A 22,939-nucleotide genomic window follows, 5' to 3' on the forward strand; every position below is an offset into this window, starting at 1 on the left:
AGCTTAGCCTGGATGACAGAGACTCTATCTCAAAACAAAACAAAACAAAAAAATAATATTTGTTGAGTGAGAAAATCAATCAATCAGCCTAAAGCAAAACACAAATTTAAATGTTGGGGAAAAAGTAGTTATACATTAGAGTCTGGCAGATATGTATTTGTCTTGCCTCATATATTTCAATTACTATGCAAAAAGCAAAGATTCAGGATTTTAACAAACTTTCTGGTAACTTCCAATTATTCCCATGTACAATTTACATGCAAGGGTTCCTTTTTTCTAATTTTCTCAATTCAGTTTTCCTGACCCTTGTCTAGACATCATCACTCAGTCATACTTGTAACCAAAATTTTCACCAGGAAAGAAAGCAGCATATGTAAACCCAAAGGGAGAGAAAAGTCCAAACTCAACCAAATACAGAGATGTTTCCTTGGCTGGACATTGTAATGAATGAACTTCAAAAGCATTTTCAAGGCTACAGAGCACAATGATTAAATAATATTTTTTTACAAACAAAAACTCACAAATCAGTACAGCAACTTAACAACCATCTAAATTATGCCTAAATTTCAAAACACAGTCAAGTCAGCTGACATACGTGGCTTGACGGGGACTCATCTGTAGAGGAGGTTAGGAGCCCCATGACTGCTAAGCCATGCCATAGAGTAAATATAAAGGCATAAACGCATTTTCAGCCAGTCCCCTAGGCCAGTCAGGTAAAGAGCATTTGCGATCACATATTTTATTTGCTTTTGCAAATGAGTTTTGCGCACATGAATTTTCGTAAATGAGTCTATGGGCCCTAAGGAACTTTCAGATGGGAGCAAACAAAAACGTTAGTTTGTTTTGTTCACATTGTTAATATTGGTGCTGCCTTTACAAGAGACATAATGAAAATAAACTACTGCACCTAGGGAGCCTCAGGGAGAACAAAGATTTAACTCCTAGAAATTATTTGTTTTTACTTGTCCTGTGCACCACAGGATAGGGCTTCCCACCATTTTCTCACCTGGCAGAAAGCCCTCTTCATATTCTAGAGAAGTAATTTTCATCTGCAAAAACTATCATGAAATTAAATATCAACAGCAACAACAATGTATCTAACATCCATCAATATGTGCATGCTCAACATACACAAGGAGCTTGAGCTCAAAAAACTTGATACAGAAAAGAGCTAAAATTCCCAGTCGCCAATAGCAGCTAACAGTCTCGGGCCACTAGAATGAAGAGTCACAGAGGTAGAGTCTCTAAGAGCCACAGATTTCATCAGATACATCTTGCACCTTGTTTGAAAGGGACAGAACACAGTTAACTACTAGGCCCTGATCTTTTTCAGAGTGATAGATGAAGAAGCGTGATTATCCTACAGCTCATGGCCCTGTGCAAATTAATAGTGGCATTCATTTATTCACCCACCCATTTCACTGTAACAATAACAACACTATAATAGTTCATTACAGGGATTATGTCATAAAATGCTTATCTTACAGAGTCACTAAATGACTATTCATCTCCTCACTTAACTGTTGAAGAAACTGAGGCTTACAAATGTAATAATCTGTCCAAGATCAAACAGCTAGTAAGTAGAATAGTGCGGACTCAGAGGTAGGAAGGCTAGCTCTAGAGACCCCACTCTTGACCAATACATATCAGTACAATGTACTGAGTACCCAACACGGACCCAGCATCAAGGTTTGGCCTCCGTTTCCTCATTCAAAACAGGGAAGTAAGGCTTCTCACATCGTGAGGATCAAATGAGAGGTCATCTGTAAAACATCCTGGCCAGTGCCTAGTGCCTAATAGGTACTCAATATGGTTGATTCTCTTCCTCCAGGTGTATAAAAATGAATAAAATTTCATCACTTCCCTGCAGGGTTGGGAATAGGTCTGGAGACGACAAAACAGCACTGTTCCATGTAAACCATTCACCTCTCAAGCAGGACTTGTAGAAGTAATTCAAATCCTTCATGTTCATGAAAATCATTTTAAAGTAAAAATACTCATACCTCTTTCCCTGTGAAACACATTAGAATTTGGTGCAACTGTTGTCCTTGTCAGTAAGTGATACAGGACCATACTGCGTTAATGTTTTTCCACAGCTGTGGGAGCCACACTATAATCAGACAGCATCCTACTGAGGCATTCACACACATCTAAAAAACCCACCAAGCCCAAAAAGCAAAAAGGAGAAACCTTTTCCAAATCAATTTTCCCTTTTGTCTTTCTTTGCAACTCTCAGGCTCCCTTCCTTTCAGCCATTGAGCTGCGCTTCAGGTAGAGAGAAACGTTTGGCATGAAAATGATTATCCCATAAAGCCTGAAGTCTTTTAAATCCTTATAAGAACTGTGCATTTCAAATCTGCTAAGACTTCTGTAAAGAGAAGGATAACTTTATAAAAACCCAAGTCACTTAATTCGATTGGTCTTATTTTCTACCTGTGTGTGATACCACCTATGTCAAATGGAAGTTGCTAAGCAGATTTTTTTAAAAAAGAAAAGACGTGGCATCTTGGGCAGAGAAAGATATTTGAATTCTACAAGAGAAGCACTCTAAAAGTCTCTAATATGACCTTCCTCAGAAACTATCCTACTCATCTGGGAAATGACCCCAATACTACAAATATTTGGTTTTGTTCTACTTTTCAATTTACCGCTTCATTTCAGAGAAATTAAAGCATCAACAACTGGTGTTTATGCAGGAGTCACAAAGTACCCAAAGAGCCACATATATCTCAGTTTCATTCAAAACCTGGGAAAGCAAATCAATGGAAGATAATGGAATGGGATAAAATTAGCTCAGTCAGGGAGAAAACATATTTGCCTTCTAAGGTGCCTCTTCTCAAAAGGGCAGAGAAAGGAAAAAAATTAAAGCTTGGTTTCACATCACAGTAGAGCCTACAATTCATCAAGGTGACTATCTGTCAATGAAATTGATGAGGAAAACATCATTAATAAGAAAAACTTGCAACCCCCCAGTTAAGTTTTTTCCCTGTTAAGAAAGCATAACCTTCACTTCCATTCTTCCTCTACCTTCTACTTGTTATGTTTCCAATTAAGATTCGCCTATCTAAAAATAGGTAATGTGGCACTCACAACTCCTGTTAGTAATGTATTCCTTTAAGCTACATTCTGAAACCAAGCAGGATCCATAAATCATGCCTCTTCTCTCATGAAATGAGAAATGCTAAGGTCAACTGAAATTTCTGGAAAGGTGGAGAGGTAGAGCCACCCCAGTTATTTTTCTGCAAGCTGCAATAATTGCAAATGCCTCTTAGGAAAAACTCAGCAGCAGTAATCCCCTAGCTCAGACACAAAGCTAAACTGTCACAGCTCCCTGCAAGCGGAAGAAACCCCAGTTCGCTCAGTACTGAGCAGTAGGGCGCGAGAGGCAGGGCAGCAAAACAGTTCTACTCCAAGTCTGCAGTCTACTCTTATTGGTCTCTGATCATCCATCTCTTTCTTTTTCTTTGCAGACCTATGGCTGAGTCATCTAGTGAAAGAGGAAACTGAGAAGACCTCCTAAGAAGTGAGATACTGGCTTGGAAATCCAATATGTTCATTCCAAGGCACATCCATTCCATATTTACGTATCTACTCAAATATCTTAAAATGCACTGTATGTTACCAAATCTCAGTCCCAAAGGGCTTTCTTTTGACATCATGTAGTACTTGGCAGTATAAGCAGGAAGAGGAGGGGTAAAAAAAGAAAATGCCCTTCTGTGCTTTGATGAGAAGAGAAGGTTAGCATCACCACCACTGCATGTGAAAGGAGAAAATTCTCTGTCTCTCTGATGGAGCTGAGTAGAATATTCACAAGCTCACCCAAATTGAAGGTGCCTGCTGAGCTGGTGATTGCACTTTTCAAATATGCTAGTTCTCTTTTGGAGCTGTTTTGTTTTAGGGTCTCTGTTTAGCTGTGTACTTACACTCAGAGCAAATGAATCACAAAGGGTGCAATTTTATAAATCAAAAAAAATCAAGAAATAAATAGGCTGGCAGCTAGTAAAAACCAGAGTGACACATTCCTGGCAATTAATTTTCAAGCCCCAGCCCAGCTGTGTTTATTTCCATTCATTCTATGTCTCACGAGGGTCAGGCTTTGGGTAGGAGGAGAAGAGCATGGGGCCTGGGAGAGAGGGAAAAATCAGCACGTGGAATGGAAACATGCTACTGCCATGCCAGACCCTGGCAGATGTCCCCAACAACCTGCGAGAAACAGCATGGTTTTGCAGTGTCACAGGGCTGGTTTGAGTTCTGAGTCCATAAAGTTCTAAGTATATTGAATACTACAAGGATTGTGCATTTCAAATATGCTGAGAATTCTGTAAGGAGAATAACTGTTACAAATGGCAAGTCACTTAGTTCTGTCACTGTTATTTCCAGCTTGTGTATGAAACCACCTGTGTCAAGTGGAAGTTGCTAAAGCCACTTTTTTTGTTGTTGTTCAGAAAACAAAAAAGAAAAGGGTGTGGAATTTTGAGCGGACATTTAGATTCTACCAGTGGCATTCTTGAAACCTCTAAAAGTGACCTTACTCAGAAACTATTCTGGCCATCCAGGAAATGACCCTAGAACTATAAATATTTGCTTCAGTTCTACTCTTCAATTTACTGCTCTGTTTCCAAGGAATTTGAAGCATCTATACCTGGTGTTTTATGCAAGTGGCACGATCAGCTGTGTAACCTTTAGTAAGTTTCTTAATGTCTCCCTTCCCACAATGTGGCACAGTTGATCTATGAAATTAACAGATACAGCAAGAGTGATGGTGTGTCACTTCCAATGCTAGGTTATAAAAGGCATTATAGATTTTGCCTTGCTCTCTCTCTTGGATCACGTGATTTGGGAGAAGCCAGCTACAATATCTTAAAGATATTCAGGCTGCCTAGTAGAGAGGCCATGTTGCTAAAAACTGAGGCCTTCTGCAAACAGCCCTGTGAGTAACCATATTGGAAGCAGGTCCTCCGGCCCCAGTCAAGCCTTTGGATGATTGCTTCCCTGGTCAACAGTTTGCTTTATGATTAGGGTTCTACATTAGGGTTCCCTAATCTAGAACCCTCCAGCTAGGCTGTTCACAAATTCTTGACACTCAGAAATTATGTGAGATAATAAATGTTTGTTGTTCTAAGGTACTAAATTTGGGGATTGTTTTTTATGTAGCAATAATTAATATAGTGTAAAAATCAGACAGAAGTCAGGATTACACAAAAGCCTTGGCCAAGGGGAGTGGAGACAGCTGGCAACGAAAGGGTAATAAAATGATTTGGAGCATGAGGACAGACAAAAAGAAGAGGTCATTTGAAGTGAGAAAATAACAATATTATCAAATATTTATATAGCACGTGTAGTGTTCTAAGTTTTGTTACTATATTCACTCATGTAATCCACATAACAATCCTATAAAGTAGTACTAGAGTTATCCCCATTTTACAGATAAAGAAACTGAGGTACAGAAGATTTAAACAATTTGCCCAGGTCACTCAGTTAGTAAATGGTAAAGCTGGGATTCACCCCAGGCAGTGCAGCTCCAACTTCTGACACTTAAAAACTTCACACGCTGCCTCTCAGATCTAAAGAAAAATAGGAAATACAGCCAATGCCTTTATGTTGTCAGCGGTCTGAGTAAACCCCATACCTTTGGTCTAGAGTGTTTGATTCTTGTTTTAATAAGGATAATAAAGTACATTGTATAGCAATGCCCCACTTACTTCACTTAATCCTTTAAACAAACTCCCAGGAGAGGCAGAAGAGATATTTTAATCTCCACTTTACAGAGGAGAAAAACTGAGGCTGAGCAATGTTAAGGGATGATTTGAATCCCTGAATTCGAAATCAAATGAGTTTTCTTGGCAAATTAAGGAATTTTCCGGCTCTAATTTAGGTTAGAGTTGGAAATTCTGACATGCTGAAACTCTCTTGTTTACCTTACCTATTGACAGTTGTAGTTGCCTATTTACATTTCAGATTCCATGGATAAAAATACATAAATCAAAGAGGAAGCAGCCCCGTGAGAAGAACATGAGGTTCATGTGCTACCTTACTTTCAACCAGGAGTAAGTACATTCATAATAAAACACAATCACAATAATATTCAAAATCATTTTAAGCAAACAAGAGTGGCATAATTAAAGCTAGAGCTCAGGGCCTCTTTCCAAAAGAATAAGATGGATTGAAATAACTACCACCATCCCCACGAAAAATATAATTAAATTAAATATGCATGTATATCGTTGAGGAATAATCATTGTAACAGCCCCCAAAAGAAAAATGTGTTTATTTCCAGTCAACTGAAAAAATGTATCATTGATTGTTCCCCCAACAATATAGTAATTGTGAAGTCCACAGAAATGCAGCAAAGTTAATGCTAAGGTTCAAATATGAAGGCACCAAAGACAGAAAACTGGACAGTTTCAGACAAACCTAACAGCTACAACATCGCAGTCACAATTTCCTCTTCCTTCACATGCCATCTGCCCGCCACGCACTTCCATTTCCTCTGAACTGCAAGTCTATATGCACATCACATTATCTAATCATGGAGTGCTTTTTTCCTGTTTATACTAGAATTTATTTTATTTGGGCGGGGGAGGAGAGGCGTGATCTGTGTGTTAGACATTCTCTCACAGATGATTTCAGAAACAGTGTCCTCTCGATCCAGGGTGTTCATTCTCAGATCTTCTATGAAGAATGATATTTGCACTAATGAATGTTTCCTGTGCTATTATTGGTGAGGCAATTAGGCCTTCCCACACTCATGTCTGCAGGCGGCTGTGGGCCTCTGGGTAATCAATCATGTTTCTCCGCAGCACTGTCAATCAGAAGCTCGCCTGAGTGGCATCTATTGACAGTTCTCAGCATGCCGGCACTTTCCCGCTCCCTCTCCTCTTTCGGGCTCATGGTAATACAGACTTTGAGCCTGCTGTTTTTTCATCATAGAGTGGAATTTTTTCATTTTTCTCTGCTTGTGTTTATTCTTCCCCCCTGCTTTATCCTTTCAAGAATATCACAGAAAATATAGTATTCAACACGAATCCCCCAGAGGGCTTCTTGGCTGTGGTTTCAATATATATTATTCTGTATTTCATTTCTTTCCCTTCTCCTTACCTTTAGACACCTCAAACTACATCCTGCCAACCCCTATTACAACCCCAAAATATCCATACTCCATCTTTCTCTGCATTTCTGACCACATGTTTGACTTCTTCTCATTGTCCAGAAAGTCTTAACTAATGATCAGCAGGGAAGGGAATCGAATTGTTCTCCCCATCAGCATAGTCCCTAATTTTATCACCAAACTATATTTGTGAGGACCGCCTATGCCGGATTTTTCAAAACGACTCCAACCTCAAGTGATCCATTCCTTGGACAAAGTGGTTCTAAACGTCAGTTTGGAAAATCAAGTTGTTGCACACTTAAATGAGATTATTTGAAGTAATTATGGTATTCACATCATTCTCCTTCATGTACTCAGAAAACCATCAGCACTAGAAAAAGACCTATTTCAATTAGAAACTGCATCCCTGTCTCCTGTAAACTGAAGGGAAACCTTACCTGCTACACGGCAGCCTGGACACAACTGCGAAGGCCCACGTGGAATTTGTCAGTGTCTGTGCCCCACCCCCGCCAGCACCACAGCAGGCACATGAGCCCACAAGTGACACACAGGACTGTCTCTCTCTTATCCATCCTCAAACTCACACTCAGAGAAACCTGAGCAATGACAGCACACAGGGCATTAAGGAATGATCTTTGGCTCTACTTCCCACAAGTCCTGGGTTCGTGCTTTCCTGATTTAACTACCTTTGGTAGGCACCTTCCTTGGTCCATCCACTCACAAGAAGTACTGGCAATCTGTTATTAGTATTTTGGCAGCTTCCCATGTGCAGGAAAAAAAAAGGGAGTGGGGAGGAATATGACTGCTTTTTATGAAATCTCTCTGTAAAGAGGAATGTAGGTCAACACAAAATGCTTCTGTATATGCAACAGCCCTTCAATGGGAAACTAAACAGTTTCTTCCAAGAAGGTTTTCAGCTACATTATTTGATAAAATGGCACATAAACAATGGTATTAACATCACTAAAGAAGAAAACAGTAGGTCCACTGGAAATGGAAGACAGCCTGTGGAAAATGTTGGGGGAGATGTGTTAATAATGTAAGTGACATTTACAATCATTGGTCATGTGTTGGGCTCTGTGTGAGGTACAGCACATGCATTCTCTGTTTTAGTCCTTACTACAACCCTGTGAAATGGGTCCTATTGTTGGGCACACTTCCCAGATGAAACAGCCATGGCACAATGAGGTTGCACACCGAGCTCGGAGCAGTGGAGTGCATATAAGCCGAGACTGTCGGAGTCCAATGCCCCAGTTTTTAAGCCTGCCGTTATCCTGTCTAGTCAGTTTGGTCTCAGCACCATCCAGGGGAGAGGGCTATAATGCCCTGGATTCTAAACTCTGTTAGGTAAATATCCTTTGCTTTGACTCTGCATCCACCAAGTAGCCTAAGGTTATAGTCCTGCCTCCTCTGCTATCATGACTATAAGGATAGTTTTGTGAGTCCTTTGAGGGTTGTTTCTCACTATAAAATGATGAATTGGCCATTTCCTGGCTCTCTTGGCCTCCTGAACATTCAGTTACCAAGAGTCAAGCCCCTTGAACCTTAGCACTCTAAACTGGGTCCAGATCCTGGAATGCCCCAGCTCCATCCAGCCCTCTATTATATAAATGTCCACCAATTTCTCCATTTTCTATTTTTTTCCCTACAGATATCACACCTTCATTTTACTCTTTAGCTATGCAAAGGTGGTAAATGCAAAATCTTGTTAACCCTTTGAGAACCTCGCTTTCCATCATTTTGACTATATGCTCATTTTCTGTCCTCTCCATATAAATATATTTTCTTTAAAACCAAATGACTCCTCATTATCAAAGTTCCATGAAACTAGTTGACTCATATATTCTACTTGTATCACCACAACATCAGCTAGCCTTTGTTTAGCTTTTGAATTCTATCAAGAAGAAATAAGTAACACTTGAGCTAGTCTCTTAGTCTTGGCTCACTGCAACCTCCGCCTCCCAGGTTCAAGCGATTCTCCTGCCTCAGCCTCCCGAGTAGCTGGGATTACAGGCAATTGCCACCATGCCTGGTTAATTTTGTATTTTCAGTAGAGACAGGTTTTCTCCCTGTTGGTCAGGCTGGTCTGGAACTCCTGACCTCAGGTGATCTGCCTGCCTCAGCCTCCCAAAATGCTGGGATTACAGGCGTGAGCCACCGCACCCAGCTGAAATCATGTCATTTTATACACACACACACACGTACACACACACATATATGAAACATATAGCATCCACATATAAAATACAATTTCTGGCCAAGCACAGTGGCTCACACCTATAATCCCAATAGTTTGGGAGGCCCAGGCAGGAGGATCACTTGAGCCCAGGAGTTTGAGAACAGTCAGGGCAACACAGCAAAACCCTGTCAAAAATACAAAAAGTAAATTTAAAAAATTAGCTGGGCATGGTTGCACACACCCGTAGTCCCAGCTACTCAGGAGGCAGACTGAGTGACAAAGCGATCTACTTTATCTAAGGGAAAAGGCTCTGCCAGGCATTGAGCTTCTACCATGTTCTGGCAGGTCATGCTACAAAGAAACTGCCCTGCCCACACCGCCTCTAAGGATCCACCTATACAGTCATGACCTGATTCCACAGAAGAAGCCTGTGGACCAGGGGGAGCCAATCATAAGGCTCACAACCATTATCAGGGCCTGAGGTGAAAACGTGAACTCAGCTGGTCCGAGTCCTCTCTTGGCAATTTAATCAGGAAACACTGGGGGATGGGGCTAGAGGGGTGGTGGTACTGAGGGTAAGAAGGGAGCCTGAGGTTGGGCTTGGGCTAGGGCAAGTGCATGCTGATATTGCAAGATATGGAAAGTCACAGTAGAGAGGGCAAGGAAGGTGCTTAGAACAGAGGAGATGAGAATAGGCATATGTGAAAGGGCATGTGCCATGTGGTCCTGGTTTTCAAGAATATGGTTTTCCTAAATGTGGTAGAGAAAAGAGGAAGGATGCCTGGGACTTGGGAGGATGAAGGGAAGAGCACCTAAGCATCAAAGGAAGCTAGGGATGCCTAATGAGAGGTGGGATGAAGAATCTTCTCATCTGTCTTAAGCACCTGTGTGTCAAATTCCTTTTTATAAAAAAAAGCCCATACTGAGACCCTCTATAATGTACATAATGTCCTAAACTTTCACCAATGACAAATTTGCCTCTCAGGACAGTAAGTTTCACACCTACTCTCAATTGGGGTAGGACGAATCTTTCCCTTACGAGGTATGGATTTACATTTCGTTCTGATGACAAGTTTCCTGTAGCTGATCACATACCAGACAGAGGAAAGAGAGCATTGTGATGATCTATGAGTTATACTAGCGTGAGTAGAACAAACACAGGCCTAACCACCACTGCATTTTTCTAAACGTGGCCTACAATCAACATACAACATCGCAAACACATCCTGTCACTACCACATAGCATCATGTACTATGCACAGTCCTCACCCCGAAAAGTGAGGTCCTCCTCTTCCATCCATAACCCCTGCAGTTTACAGGAAATTTTCCTCTCCATGTAAAGCAAACACATGTCTTTTCTATTACGGCTCCTTAAATGAGCCCTTTCACCATTCTTGCTGAATCCTCTACTTTCACTGGGGAGGCAGGAGATTGAAGGGAGTTACTGAAAAGTCAAGGCTAAAGTAAAATTAAAATGAAAACACAGTTTCTGAGACCTGCAGAGTGCACAGAAATGGTCTTTGTCTTGCTGGAGCTGGGAACACAATGGTGTAAATGTAGCTCTTGGCATGTGGCCCGCAGGTCTCATTATTTTACAATTATACCCAGATGTCAAACATCAATGTTGGCATTTAGAGCCTACAGAGTTGGTGAGTGTTTAAAATGGTTCACGCCTGCCTTCTGCAAAAGCTAAAGTGAAGAGATGACAGGTTTGTTTAACACAGCATGTGTTTTTCCTAACTAGCCAGTGACAAGAAAGAGTTATACAGGTACTTACTATTTATAACCCATGGCCACATCCACAAAATACTTTCTTCTCTGTCGATAGACATTGTCCTTAAATCCCTTAAACACAAAAGAGATTAAGTTATTTAACAAAGTGCTGAAAATTAGCTGCAGAAGACCTAAAAGAAAATCACTGTGGTGTTTATTCAGTGTTCAATTCATATGTAAATCTTATCCTAGGATGGCCATCTTGATGACACAGACAAAAACAAATTGTGCTTACAGTAAAACCTCATTAAATTGGGGCTGTACTAATTTAGGATGTGTGGCAATTCAGGCTAAAGTTTACCTTTCCACTAAGTAAGCAGAATAACTTAGTTGAGCAAGTTGATATTGTGAACAATACCTTTAGGTTTTCAAACATCATTTGCATGTAATTGATCTTAATCACAAATTAATCCTATCCTATTCCTTAAAACAGATCCCTTTAACATGATTATTCAGTAACTTCACCTAATTTTAATTGCTTTGTATAAATAACTAATAAATGTGACATTTATTATAAATCCTATCATTTAGAATAATCAACACATTCCCACATCAGTATGAATTAAAGAGGTTTTGCTTTATTTTATGACTACAGCCACGTAATGCAAAATCGATTTTAGGGAATTCATGCACAGGATAGCAGCCTAGCACCATTCCACTCTGACTTCTTACAATTCTAGTTAGTCTTAGCCAACTTCAAGATTTTTATCCATCATCATCCACTGGGGAAATTAAACATTATGTTTGTCATTTTTCAGTCAAGTGAAATCCTTCAGAGAGGACTTCTTGGTTTACTCAAAAATCTCTCCTCTTGTCAACAGACTTTCCATTTTCCTTTCCTTTAAGCACTTTCAGACAATCAATTCTTTCCAGGGTTGTTTCTTCCAGCTGTTGGAAGCTCAGAAGGAATTGTTGCAATTTGACTCCTACCTCTACAGCCCTGCAACCTGGAAGGATAACCAGAAAGCAATGGCTTCCTAAGAATGGAGGCCAGGCAAGGAGACAAGCCACTGGGATCATGCTATTGGAGAGTGAAAGAACAGGGTGAGGCCCACAAAGGCCTAGACTACCTCTGCTGAACCTAAGACAGTTCTGCAAGATGGGCTGCCCAAGAGGAGCCTCAAACTCATTAGCAAATTGCCCCTCGCTTGCCTGGCTGAAGAAAACTGGCCTCGAGGCTAGAAATCTTCACAGGGCTATCTGCTGGACAGAAATGAAGAACTTCCATTGTCAACAACCTTTCTTTCAGGAATGACAAGAGAGTTACTAAGAGGAGGAGAGAGAAGATGACCCAAGACCACCTTTACACCATGTAGAAATGAAGTATCCTCTGTCCAAGAAACTAGCACTTTCTTTTACTGTGAATTGGGAGTTTTTAAACTGGGGTTCATAGACAGGCTTGTGAAGTCCTAAAATGTCTATATAAAAATTTTTACAAAATAATTACCACTGTCCTTGAAGTTTGGGTATTTGGCAAAAACAATAATAATAATAATAATAATAAAATAAATAGTTACCACATTCACAAATAGATCTGTGCCCTTTAAAAAAGGTCTCCTGCTGTATAGGGTAGATGCAGTCATGCTAGAAAGTACTTGTTTCAACACTCACTAGTAAAACTACTTGAGATGGTAAAACCAAAGAATTCTAAGCACCTTTATTATTCAAAAAGAAAACAGGCCATGACAGAAGGAAAAGCGTCCTGTGAAAAGCATAGCATCTGTTCCCCGGTTCCTGCCAGACTGGACACCATGGTAACGGCATCATAATCTGCTGGGCCTCCTGAAGAATCTCAACTGCCTCTCTTCTGCAAACACCTGCACCTTTTCCAAGGACGCAAGAGAGTGATTTACTCATCATGCCTCATTAGCTTAGTGTGGCAGTGATTACGCAAATGTTGTGGGCGATCCAAAACTTCCTGGATTGAACCATGTACTGGCAAAGTAAAACAGGGATGCTAGCTGCACTAGTAGTGACAGAGAAACAGCATTCCTTGGCCATCCATTCTGAACTGATGCCAGGGATAGGGTTACTGGATAAAATACAGGGCACTCAGTTAAATTTGAATTTCAGATACACAACAAATAATCTTTTTAGTATAAATATGTTCCAAGTATTGCATGGGACATACTTATACCCTAAAACTATTCCTTCCTTATCTGAAACTCAAATTTAACTGGGCATCCCAGATGCTTATTTGCTCAATCTGGCAACCCTAGCATCCAGAGAGTACCCACCCTCCCTCTCTCAATTTAAATCAAAGGAAATTGAAGACCCAGCCTGAACTCCAAAGTGCTCAGCTAAATTTCTGTTGACACTCAAGTAGCTATCCCAAATAGGTCAACCTTCACGGAATATTAGAATCACCTGGGAGCTTTAAATAAAACATCAAACCTGGCCACATTCCCAGAGGCCCCAGCATCAGTACTTTTTAATTCTCCACATGTGATTTGAGTGGAAAGCTAAGGATGAGAATCACTGAGCTAGAACATTAATTAAGACATTAGTTCTCAAACTTTAGATCTCGTCAAGGTCTCCTGCAGATACTTTTAAATGCAGATCCCTGGGCCATCCCTGAAAGTTCTGAATCAGTAGGCTTCAGATGAGCATCAAGATATTGTATTTTTAACAAATACCTTATGAGTGAACCTTGAACCCCACTTTGAAAGACCTTCCCAGTCTAGATGCTGGCTCCTCAAAATGTGGTCCCCAGGCTCTCTGGTGCAAGCCTTATCTGGGAGATCACCAGAAATACAGAATCCTAGGCCCTACAGAATCATTGTCTGATTTAAAAATGATCTCGGGAAAAAATTTTTGCCATCTACTCATCAGGGCTAATATCCAGAACCTACAAAGAACTCAGACAAATTTACAAGAAAAAAACAAACAACCCCATCAAAAAGTGGGCAAAGGATATGAACAGACATTTCTCAAAAGAAGACATGCATACAGCCAACAGACACATGAAAAAATGCTCGTCATCACTGGCCATGAGAGAAATGCAAATCAAAACCACAATGAGATACCACCTCACACCAGTTAGAATGGCAATCATTAAAAAGTCAGGAAACAACAGGTGCTGGAGAGGATGTGGAGAAATAGGAACACTTTTACACTGTTGGTGGGATTGTAAACTAGTTCAACCATTGTGGAAAACAGTATGGCGATTCCTCAAGGATCTAGAACTAGAAATACCATATGACCCAGCCATCCCATTACTGGGGATATACCCAAAGGATTATAAGTCATACTGCTATAAAGACACATGCACATGTATGTTTATTGTGGCGCTATTCACAATACCAAAGACTTGGAATAAACCCAAATGTCCATCAGTGACAGACTGGATTAAGAAAATGTGGCACATATACACCATGGAATACTATGCAGCCATAAAAAAGGATGAGTTTTTGTCCTTTGTAGGGACATGGATGCAGCTGGAAACCATCATTCTCAGCAAACTATTGCAAGAACAGAAAACCAAACACCACATGTTCTCACTCATAGGTGGGAATTGAACAATGAGATCACTTGGACTCGGGAAGGGGAACATCACACACCGGGGTCTATTATGGGGAGCGGGGGGGGAGGGATGGCATTGGGAGTTATACCTGATGTAAATGACGAGTTGATGGGTGCTGACAAGTTCATGGGTGCAGCACACCAACATGGCACAGGTGTACATATGTAACAAACCTGCATGTTGTGCACACGTACCCTAGAACTTAAAGTATAATAAAAAAAAAAAAAAGATCTCAAAGGTGATTTGCTTGCCCCTTGAAGTTTGAAAGACACTGACCTAGATATTTAACCCTTTCTAGGGAGCCTCAGCAACCTTACTCTTATATTCTAAGCCTCTTCTGAAGTACCCTATCACAAGGGTCCCTGTGTTTGTCTCAGGGCTGGGATTATTCCCAGGCATAAAAAGTGCTTAGACAATTTTTCCATCCTCATCAAACAACTTACGAAAACACCAATTTGCCAATATTACATTCTGTATAATGAACATTTGGTGTGCTTATAAAAGAAATATATGTGGTTTAAAAAATGACAAGAGAGGGGATTGCTAAGTACTTGCAATTATTTCTAGTGACTGCACAGAAAATAAGAGACGATATCATAAGGTGGGTATAATTAGGAGTAATGGAATAAAATTAAGCACAGGAAAATTTATGCTGGGTATTGGAATAAATTTATTCTCAGCAAGGTCAGTGGTTCCTACGGTTGTTCCATTAAAATGGCTGAACTCCTTTCTCCAGGTTGAGTAATTTTCAAACTAGACTAAGGGGAGCATTTGGAAATAGGAGGTTATCAAAAAATCCTTTACCGTCTAGGCATTGATCTGGATGATTTAATACAGCATTTCTATTTCTGGAATTAAGCATTCACTCTTGCCAAATGCTTTCCAGTTGTTTTATTAACTAGGCTTTTCAAACACCCCTTTGAGGTCAATAACAAGTTTATTTCCACTTTTTACATAAAGAACTTGAGGTGCAGAGGTAAAGGGACTTGGCCAAGGTCATTCTGCAAGTTAACAGCTGGTGTCTGTGCAGCCCGGGTACTGCTTAGCTGCTAAGTCAGGTTCCTGTGCTAATTCTGATGCCTTCTGGAAGTTGAGAGAGGGGAAAGATAACAATGGGTGATTATTAAAGCCATTTTTAATGTTTTTCTAATGTTCAGAAGCCTTACATGTGAATTACTGGAACATATTCTGAAATTTTAGGCTATATTAGCAAATATAACACATTGTTTCTTTGAGAGAATTTTTGAAAATAATGCAGTTGAATTAGGTCTGTTTCACCATTTGTTTGAATGGTATATTTGAATTGGTCTGAGTTGGTATATTATGTCAAATGACTGGTTTAATTGAAAATTTCCCTGGTGTTAAAGTTGTCATAGTTTCCTTTAAAACAGAGGTTCTCAAACTTAAGGGTGGACTTGTTAAAACAAATTCCCACATGATACTGACACTGCTGATGTTGGGGTCGCACTTAGAGAGCCACTGTGCAGAGTAGAGCCACACTGTCAACCCCCCATATTTCCTCAGTTTAAACAGCAAAGAATGTCTGTAAATATTACCTGCAGACCACAGAGACGCCCTGTAAGCATTAGTGATCTGCTTGGGTTTTACTCTTTTATCTGCCCATTTTTAGACAAGGGGCACCGGGGGAGGGAAAAATGCCTATAATGAATGGGTGCATTGCTTACCTCTCCCACACTATTAACTGTACTTCGCTCTGGCCATAAAGAAGTTCCAGGTCTCCTGTGTTAAATAAAAACTGATGTAAAGGGGGGAAGGGGAGAATAATGGGAAATGCTTACCCGAGTATCATATTTCTTTAAAGATGGTCATTTTTATTCGAGTAGAGGAAAGAATGATGGTAGATAGATTCAGGGTAGATGTGGGAAGAGATATGTCTTCCATCATAGCCTTTATTCTAAAACGCTCTGCCTTTCCATTGAGACTGAAGTCAACTACATTACTCTACTCCTAACTACCTCCAGTCAAGGAAAATAGCAAGAAGAATTTTATTCTCTCACTGAGCCCCATAATGCCTAGTCCTCCCTAGTTTCCCAGAGGCATGATCAATTTCAGTTCATCGTTTTTCCAAGGGTCACCATCTGCAAGTATATTTCAGGCTGTCTAATTCCACAGAAATATTCTCCAAGGTTTAGAGTCTCCTCCTCTATCCAACCCTTTTAAAAATAAATGCTACGTGAAAATACCATCCTTCTAACCTGCTTCCAGTCAACACGCGTACAGGGAAGCTTTATCATTTGGAAGTCTGCTCTCAGTTATGGGGAATAAATAAGAAATTGTTCTATAATAAAGCATTGCAACACAGAACATGGCACACTGCCTGTCACATGGGTGGAGCTGAGAGAGCATGTGAGAAATAGATTTTACTGGACACTTACTGGGTGGTCGGCATCAAGCTCAGAACCATACATGAGAACTCTGTGAGAGCATTTGTCTAACTCAGAGATCTTCCGAGGGAACCAGGGCACATCCTCTAGCTCTGTTGAAAACAGTGCAGGTTCAAAAATATTAGTTCACAGATTGTGTTTTCCCCTTTGCAATATTTGTCAGATTTCAAAATTACCCAACAAGCTAAGACCACCCTTGCCTTCTTCCTCTGTCCAAATATTCTCTGGAGGATTCAGCGTCACAATAGTGGTTTGAAATTTCAGCAACTGAATGAGCTCATTGAATTCTGTTTTCCCACACTCACAGTCCACAAAGATTTCAACCTCAGAGCTCCTTCGCCGAGATTTCCTGGATTCAATATGAACCATGTGGACACGTTTTTCCTGTGGAAACATGACCATCTCAAAATCACCTTCGGGGGACAATAAAAGGAATGCCATCAGCTTTTCTTGTTCACGTCTTAAGCAAGGTGCCAAGTACCCATGCAGGAGGAAGAGACAATCTCTTTGTTTTTTGAATAAAACTTGGAAATGTTTCCAACCATTATTTCTGTTAATAAAAAATCTATATATTCATACTTCTGTGTATAGGTTGTCCTGCCTCATATAAAACAGAAGGGGCATTTAAAATATAAACTGGCCCTATAAAATGAACATCATCATTTCCCAGAGAGTGGTACACATCCCATAGGTGGCACATTATTATTTGGGGAAAAAATTATTTATTACATTATCATGTAATAATCCATATTTATATGTTTCCGAAAAACATAACTAACACTCAAACCCCTAATATAAAGTTTTCTTTTAAAATAAACAGAGTTTTAAAATAGCCTTTTAGAAATAACCTTTTATAATCTTTTTATAAGTAAACAGTACAAATGGCAAGCAGAAATGGGGGAGGTGGCATGAAAATGACTGAGGCTTGGGAAACACTAGCCAAACTGTAATCCATATGGTAGAAAAAGAAATAGGAGCAAGATAAGTAGTCAAGAGAGGATCTCTGAAGGCAAAAGGAAAACAAACAACTTAGGCAATTGCAAAGAGGGTGAAGAAAAGGTAAAAAATAATGATAATAACCCCTAAATGGGATCACTTAATAATTGTTCTCTTTTGACAATCTTCAAACTAGCTTCAACCAAGGATGTGTTGCTGCAACTATCACTCTATGATGGATCTCAGAGATAAGGACAGTGATTTAATATTTAAAAATCAGGTTAGAATTTCCCCCAGTGATGTGTTCTTCATTTCCTCTAAGTTAATTGAAGACTCTGTTCTTTTCATCCCAACCCACCTCCAAATAAGCAGACATTTTCTCACTCCAGATGATACACTGTGATTACCCGCACAATTCCTGATACAATCCTAGACAATCTCAGAATTTTCAGCATAAGAGCAGGATACGTAGTTTCCAGTGCCAGAATAGTATCAAATCAAACAGCACCCTCTCCTATATAAAGAAACTAGTCTTGTGACTAGGAAACTAAATGTTCTATTTCTGTTTTTATTAACCTTTACAATAATGTCATATTTTCTCAACTGGCTGATAATAACATTAAGATTAAGTTCAAGGTCCAAGAGACTTCACATACATTGTGTCACGTTAGGCTTTTAATGACCTTTGGTTGAAGCAGAGTAGATATTTTTAGGGGAACTGAGGTCCAGATGGGTTAAATGGTTTAGCTAAGGTCCGGTGACTAGCTGATGGCAGAGTGAAAACTCAGGGCTGCTAACTCCTTCTCCAGGAATTTATCCACTGCACCCAGCTGTCTAATTGAATTGGCCTGCCTTTGGCACTGTATGGACACAGGCTTGGATGACATAATTATCTGTAAAATATTTCCTCAGATTTCCATTACCACTGTTTATGGTGCCTGATCCTTTCTTCAAGGTCAAAAGAGAACAAGAAATGATTTGCCAAATCAGGCTGCTAATTCCCCTGCTATGATCATCATAGAGGCATCATAATAATGCCTCATAGTTATACACTTTACAAAGCACTTTCACTCATATTATGTCGTCCCAGCAATCCTGTTAGGTAGGAATTATTATTGCAATTTTACAAATAAAGAAATTGAACCTAGGAAGCAGCTAGTGTTTAGCCAAACCAGGAGAACACAGGTCTGAATCCCCTGACTGCAATTCCAGCTATCTTTCCACTGCACTAGCAGCCCAAGGCATCATGCAGTGCTAGGCTCCTTATCTTACAGCTCTCATCAACAGCCACTGCCCCCAAACAAAATGCATTTTGTAAGGGAGGGTGTTTGCTGAAGGGTAGAGAAACCGTTAGGTACATGCTGGCAAGAACACAGCAGCTTTTCTTCCAGCCTCACCCCTAACCAGGATCTTTCTTGAAGGTTCAAACTACAGATTTGGGCCTGAGAAGTTGCTACGACGTTTCTATAAGATAAGGGAAGAGCTAGCCCCACAATGTATAATATAAGGAGAGTGACTCATCTTCACAAAAAGATACATAAAGACAAATAAACAATGAGGCTTAGGGGAATACCGAGTGCCTATACTCATGTATCTCACTTTTTTCGTAATAAACATGCTCCTAGGACATGTGTAAGTTCAAATGTGAACAAATCAAATCAAGCTGCAGGCTCTTGCTACTTAAGATACCCTGTTTGGCTCCTCTTGTGTTTTCATTTTCAGGTGGGAAGCTCACATTTTTGAAGTACTGACCTCCTAACCTGGCAATAGTCTTCAGAGTTCCTAACAAGCTAACTGCATTAATAAGCCACAGCTTATACACTTCTGCTTATTTCATTGCTTGACAGACAGACCCCCCTTTTAAAGCCTCTTGAAGTTTGGTTCCTTCGAAACTTTTACCACATTATTCAGAAATTGATTCAGAAATGTTTCAGAGCAGATAACAGGTTTGTAACCAGGCACACAGTCACTTTTAAAATGATGTAATGATATTTTACATTCACCTGAAAGAGCCTCAGTGCTTTTACCAATCCACCGACTTCATTTTTCAAGGAGAAAACAACTGCTGTCTTGCCACTTTCGGTAGCAGTTTCATTTTTGCTGCTTCCCTTGTTGCCTTTGTCGTCATTTTTGCCAGAGTTAGCTTTATTTAGCTTCAGGAATGTCGAAGCATAATAAAACGAAACGTTAGTTAGGGTTCCAGAATCCTCTGTAATTAGATTTTTCCCACACATTTCATTCATAAGTTGGAAGCTCCACCAATCATACAAACTTAAGGTGAAGTTGCCATGTCACTCATAACTTTCAATCATAAATATTGGTTTAATTTACGCTGAGAGACTATTTTCCAGTGGTCTAAGACATCATCTAGTGGTTGAAATTAAAAGGGGATCAGATTTGCTTCGCTTTAATAGCAACAAAAACCTGACTGTCATAAAGCCTGAAGTATCATATATGAACAATTCCTGCCTTTCTAGAATTATTTTACAGCACAAAGTTTGATCTCTTAGCCTCATTGAATCATATGGAAACTATATTAATTACTAACCATAATAAAAATAAGATCAAACATATTTTTGACAATAATTTTAGTTTCAATTAAATTTTAAAAACAAAATATTTATTTCATTCTGAAATATGTCAGCACATGCCCAGAAATTAATGAGTAATATTACTTTCTTCAGTTAGATCCACAGTGTCAGTGTGAATCTGCCTGCAAAAGTTTAACACAGACAAGTGTATAACTCTAAGGCCATCTGTGTCAGAAGACAATGCTTGAAAAGTGACTATTAAAATTCAGTCACAAATAAAATGAAAAAAGAAGAAAGGAAGGAAGAAACCTGGCAAGCTAATTATTAGGAGCAAACAGTAAAATCTGAGAAACTGAAAAAGATTAACACTTCATTCACCACTTAAGATTTTATATTGCCTGAGGAAGTAATGTCTATTAGTCCTGCTGGCTAAAGAAAAAAATGACAGATTCCAGTAACTCAGGTCACATTGCCAGAAATGCAGAATAAAAATCTGGAAACTTTATTTAGGAATAGAATGGGAGGAAACAAAACAAAAACAACAAGCTGGGAACCTTCATTTGACAGACAATGCAAAATTAGGATGGTCTGTTTTATATTCTTTATACGCAAATACAGCATTGGGCAGACAAAGAAGTAACTCCTGGCAAATGGTGATTTAATACAATCATACCAATCTGCTACATCCTCATGAAACTGAGAAATGTAGGTTTGCTTTGGGACCCAGTGAATAGTTATCTGCCATTGTCTTCTTCTGATTTCTCTACTGGCTTTATTTTCACACATCAGTATCGCCTTACTCACTAGATTATATGTAATAGAGATGGAGATTTTATTATTTATGACTTGAGGGAGGGAAGAAGTTTATGCAGACATTGACATTTGACAGTATGTTTAGTCATTAAAAGCTCAAATGTCTCAGTGTTCTTAACATCTGCCTCCTCCTCACCACATAACACACAGATCTTGCATATATAAGTAGCATTTTTTATATAAAAGGGTCATACATTAGCATTACCCTAAGCTTTCTTTGTTTTCCTTCTAGCAGTTAATTATGACTTCAAAATTATTCATTGTAATATCTCATCCAAATATTCATTATATTTAAATGTTAGAAAATCTATTTACGCTTTGGCCTTATTTTTGCAAATTGATTTAAATAATTCTACAGAAGTTGCCACGTTTACTTTTCAACATTTTTATCAGTAATAATATGTCAGTACAATGCAGCCCTCTGGCACATATTTGGAACTACGATATTAAAACAGATTATTCTATGATACAGACTGAATTGGATTTGGTTGATAAACTCTGGTAGTACAGTAATAAACTACCATTTAATATTTTTAATGACTAGGACCTGGACACATTTTTATTTCATGGTTTTTGTTAAATCCCATGACTATTACCTCAAAGCAGGATCTAAAATCCTGCAAATACTGCTTTTTTTATTCTGTAGATATTATAAACATAAAACTCCCTTAAATACCATAGCAAGTGATGTATTGCTTGTATTATTCCATCAAGTAAACTGAAAAAATTGAGCAATGTGGAACACAGAAAAACTTTTGAAAGGAATTCAATCTTTCTTTTATTCCAATAACCTGCACCCATAACTAAGAACAGAAAATAATAGTTCTATGTTTAAAGACCAGGCTTTGTAAACTGAAGGGGGTGTAGGAGACACAATGATCTTCTGAAAACCGTGGAAATTTATTTAATTTGTTCTCCTTACTCCTCCTCCTAATAATAAATGGATTTTCAAAATTCTTCACACTCTTTTTTTTTTTTTTTTGGTTGTAGATCTTTAAAAAAATTACTGATTCAATTTCAGAATTCAATATTGGTCTATTCAGGGTTTCAATTTCTTCCTGATTAAATCTGGGAGATTTTGTGTTTCCAGGAATTTATCCATTTTCTCTAGATTTTCTGATTTGTTGCACATAGAATTGTTTGTAGTAGTCTGAAGATCTTTTGTATTTATGTAGAATAGCTCGTAATGTAATATTTTCCATTTCTGATTGTAATCATTTCTGATAATTCGTATCTTTTTTTTCTTTGTTAGTCTAGTTCGCAGTCTGTCAACCATTTTTATTCTTTTGAAGAACTAACTCTTGATTTCATTGATCTTTTGTATGAATTTTTGCATCTCAATTTTGTTCAGTTATTCTCCACTTTTAGTTATTTCTTAGCCCTGGGATTGGTTTGTTCTTTTTTTCTAGTTCCTTTAGGTGCAAAGTTCAATAGTTAATTTGAGATCTTTCTAACTTCATGATGAAGACAGTTAGCACTAAAAATTCCCTTTTAGCGCGCTGCCCAGAGATTTTGGTAAGTTGTGTTCCTATTTTCATTTATTTCAAATAATTTTTAAATTTCCGCCTTAATTGTAATGTTCACCCAGGAGTTATTCAGGAGCAAGTTGTTTAATTTCCATATATTTATGTGGTTTGGGGAGATTCTCTTGATTATGGTTTCTATTTCTGT

General features: G+C 39.0%; 1 protein-coding gene across 1 annotated transcript in view; it reads right to left on the bottom strand.

The window, feature by feature from the left end:
* TPH2 (tryptophan hydroxylase 2) overlaps positions 1–22,939 on the bottom strand; it is a 99,786-nt gene that overhangs the window by 76,276 nt on the left and 571 nt on the right. The window contains exons 2-5 of the mRNA XM_011978503.1: positions 19,928–20,077; positions 17,189–17,372; positions 16,980–17,080; positions 11,065–11,132 (exon numbers count right to left, since the gene is read on the bottom strand). Coding sequence (XP_011833893.1) covers positions 11,065–11,132; positions 16,980–17,080; positions 17,189–17,372; positions 19,928–20,077 — 503 coding nt within the window. The remainder of the gene's footprint in view (positions 1–11,064; positions 11,133–16,979; positions 17,081–17,188; positions 17,373–19,927; positions 20,078–22,939) is intronic.

The sequence above is a fragment of the Mandrillus leucophaeus genome, unplaced genomic scaffold (genome assembly GCF_000951045.1).
Source record: "Mandrillus leucophaeus isolate KB7577 unplaced genomic scaffold, Mleu.le_1.0 Scaffold196, whole genome shotgun sequence".
In the NCBI taxonomy this organism is placed as follows: Eukaryota; Metazoa; Chordata; class Mammalia; order Primates; family Cercopithecidae; genus Mandrillus; species Mandrillus leucophaeus.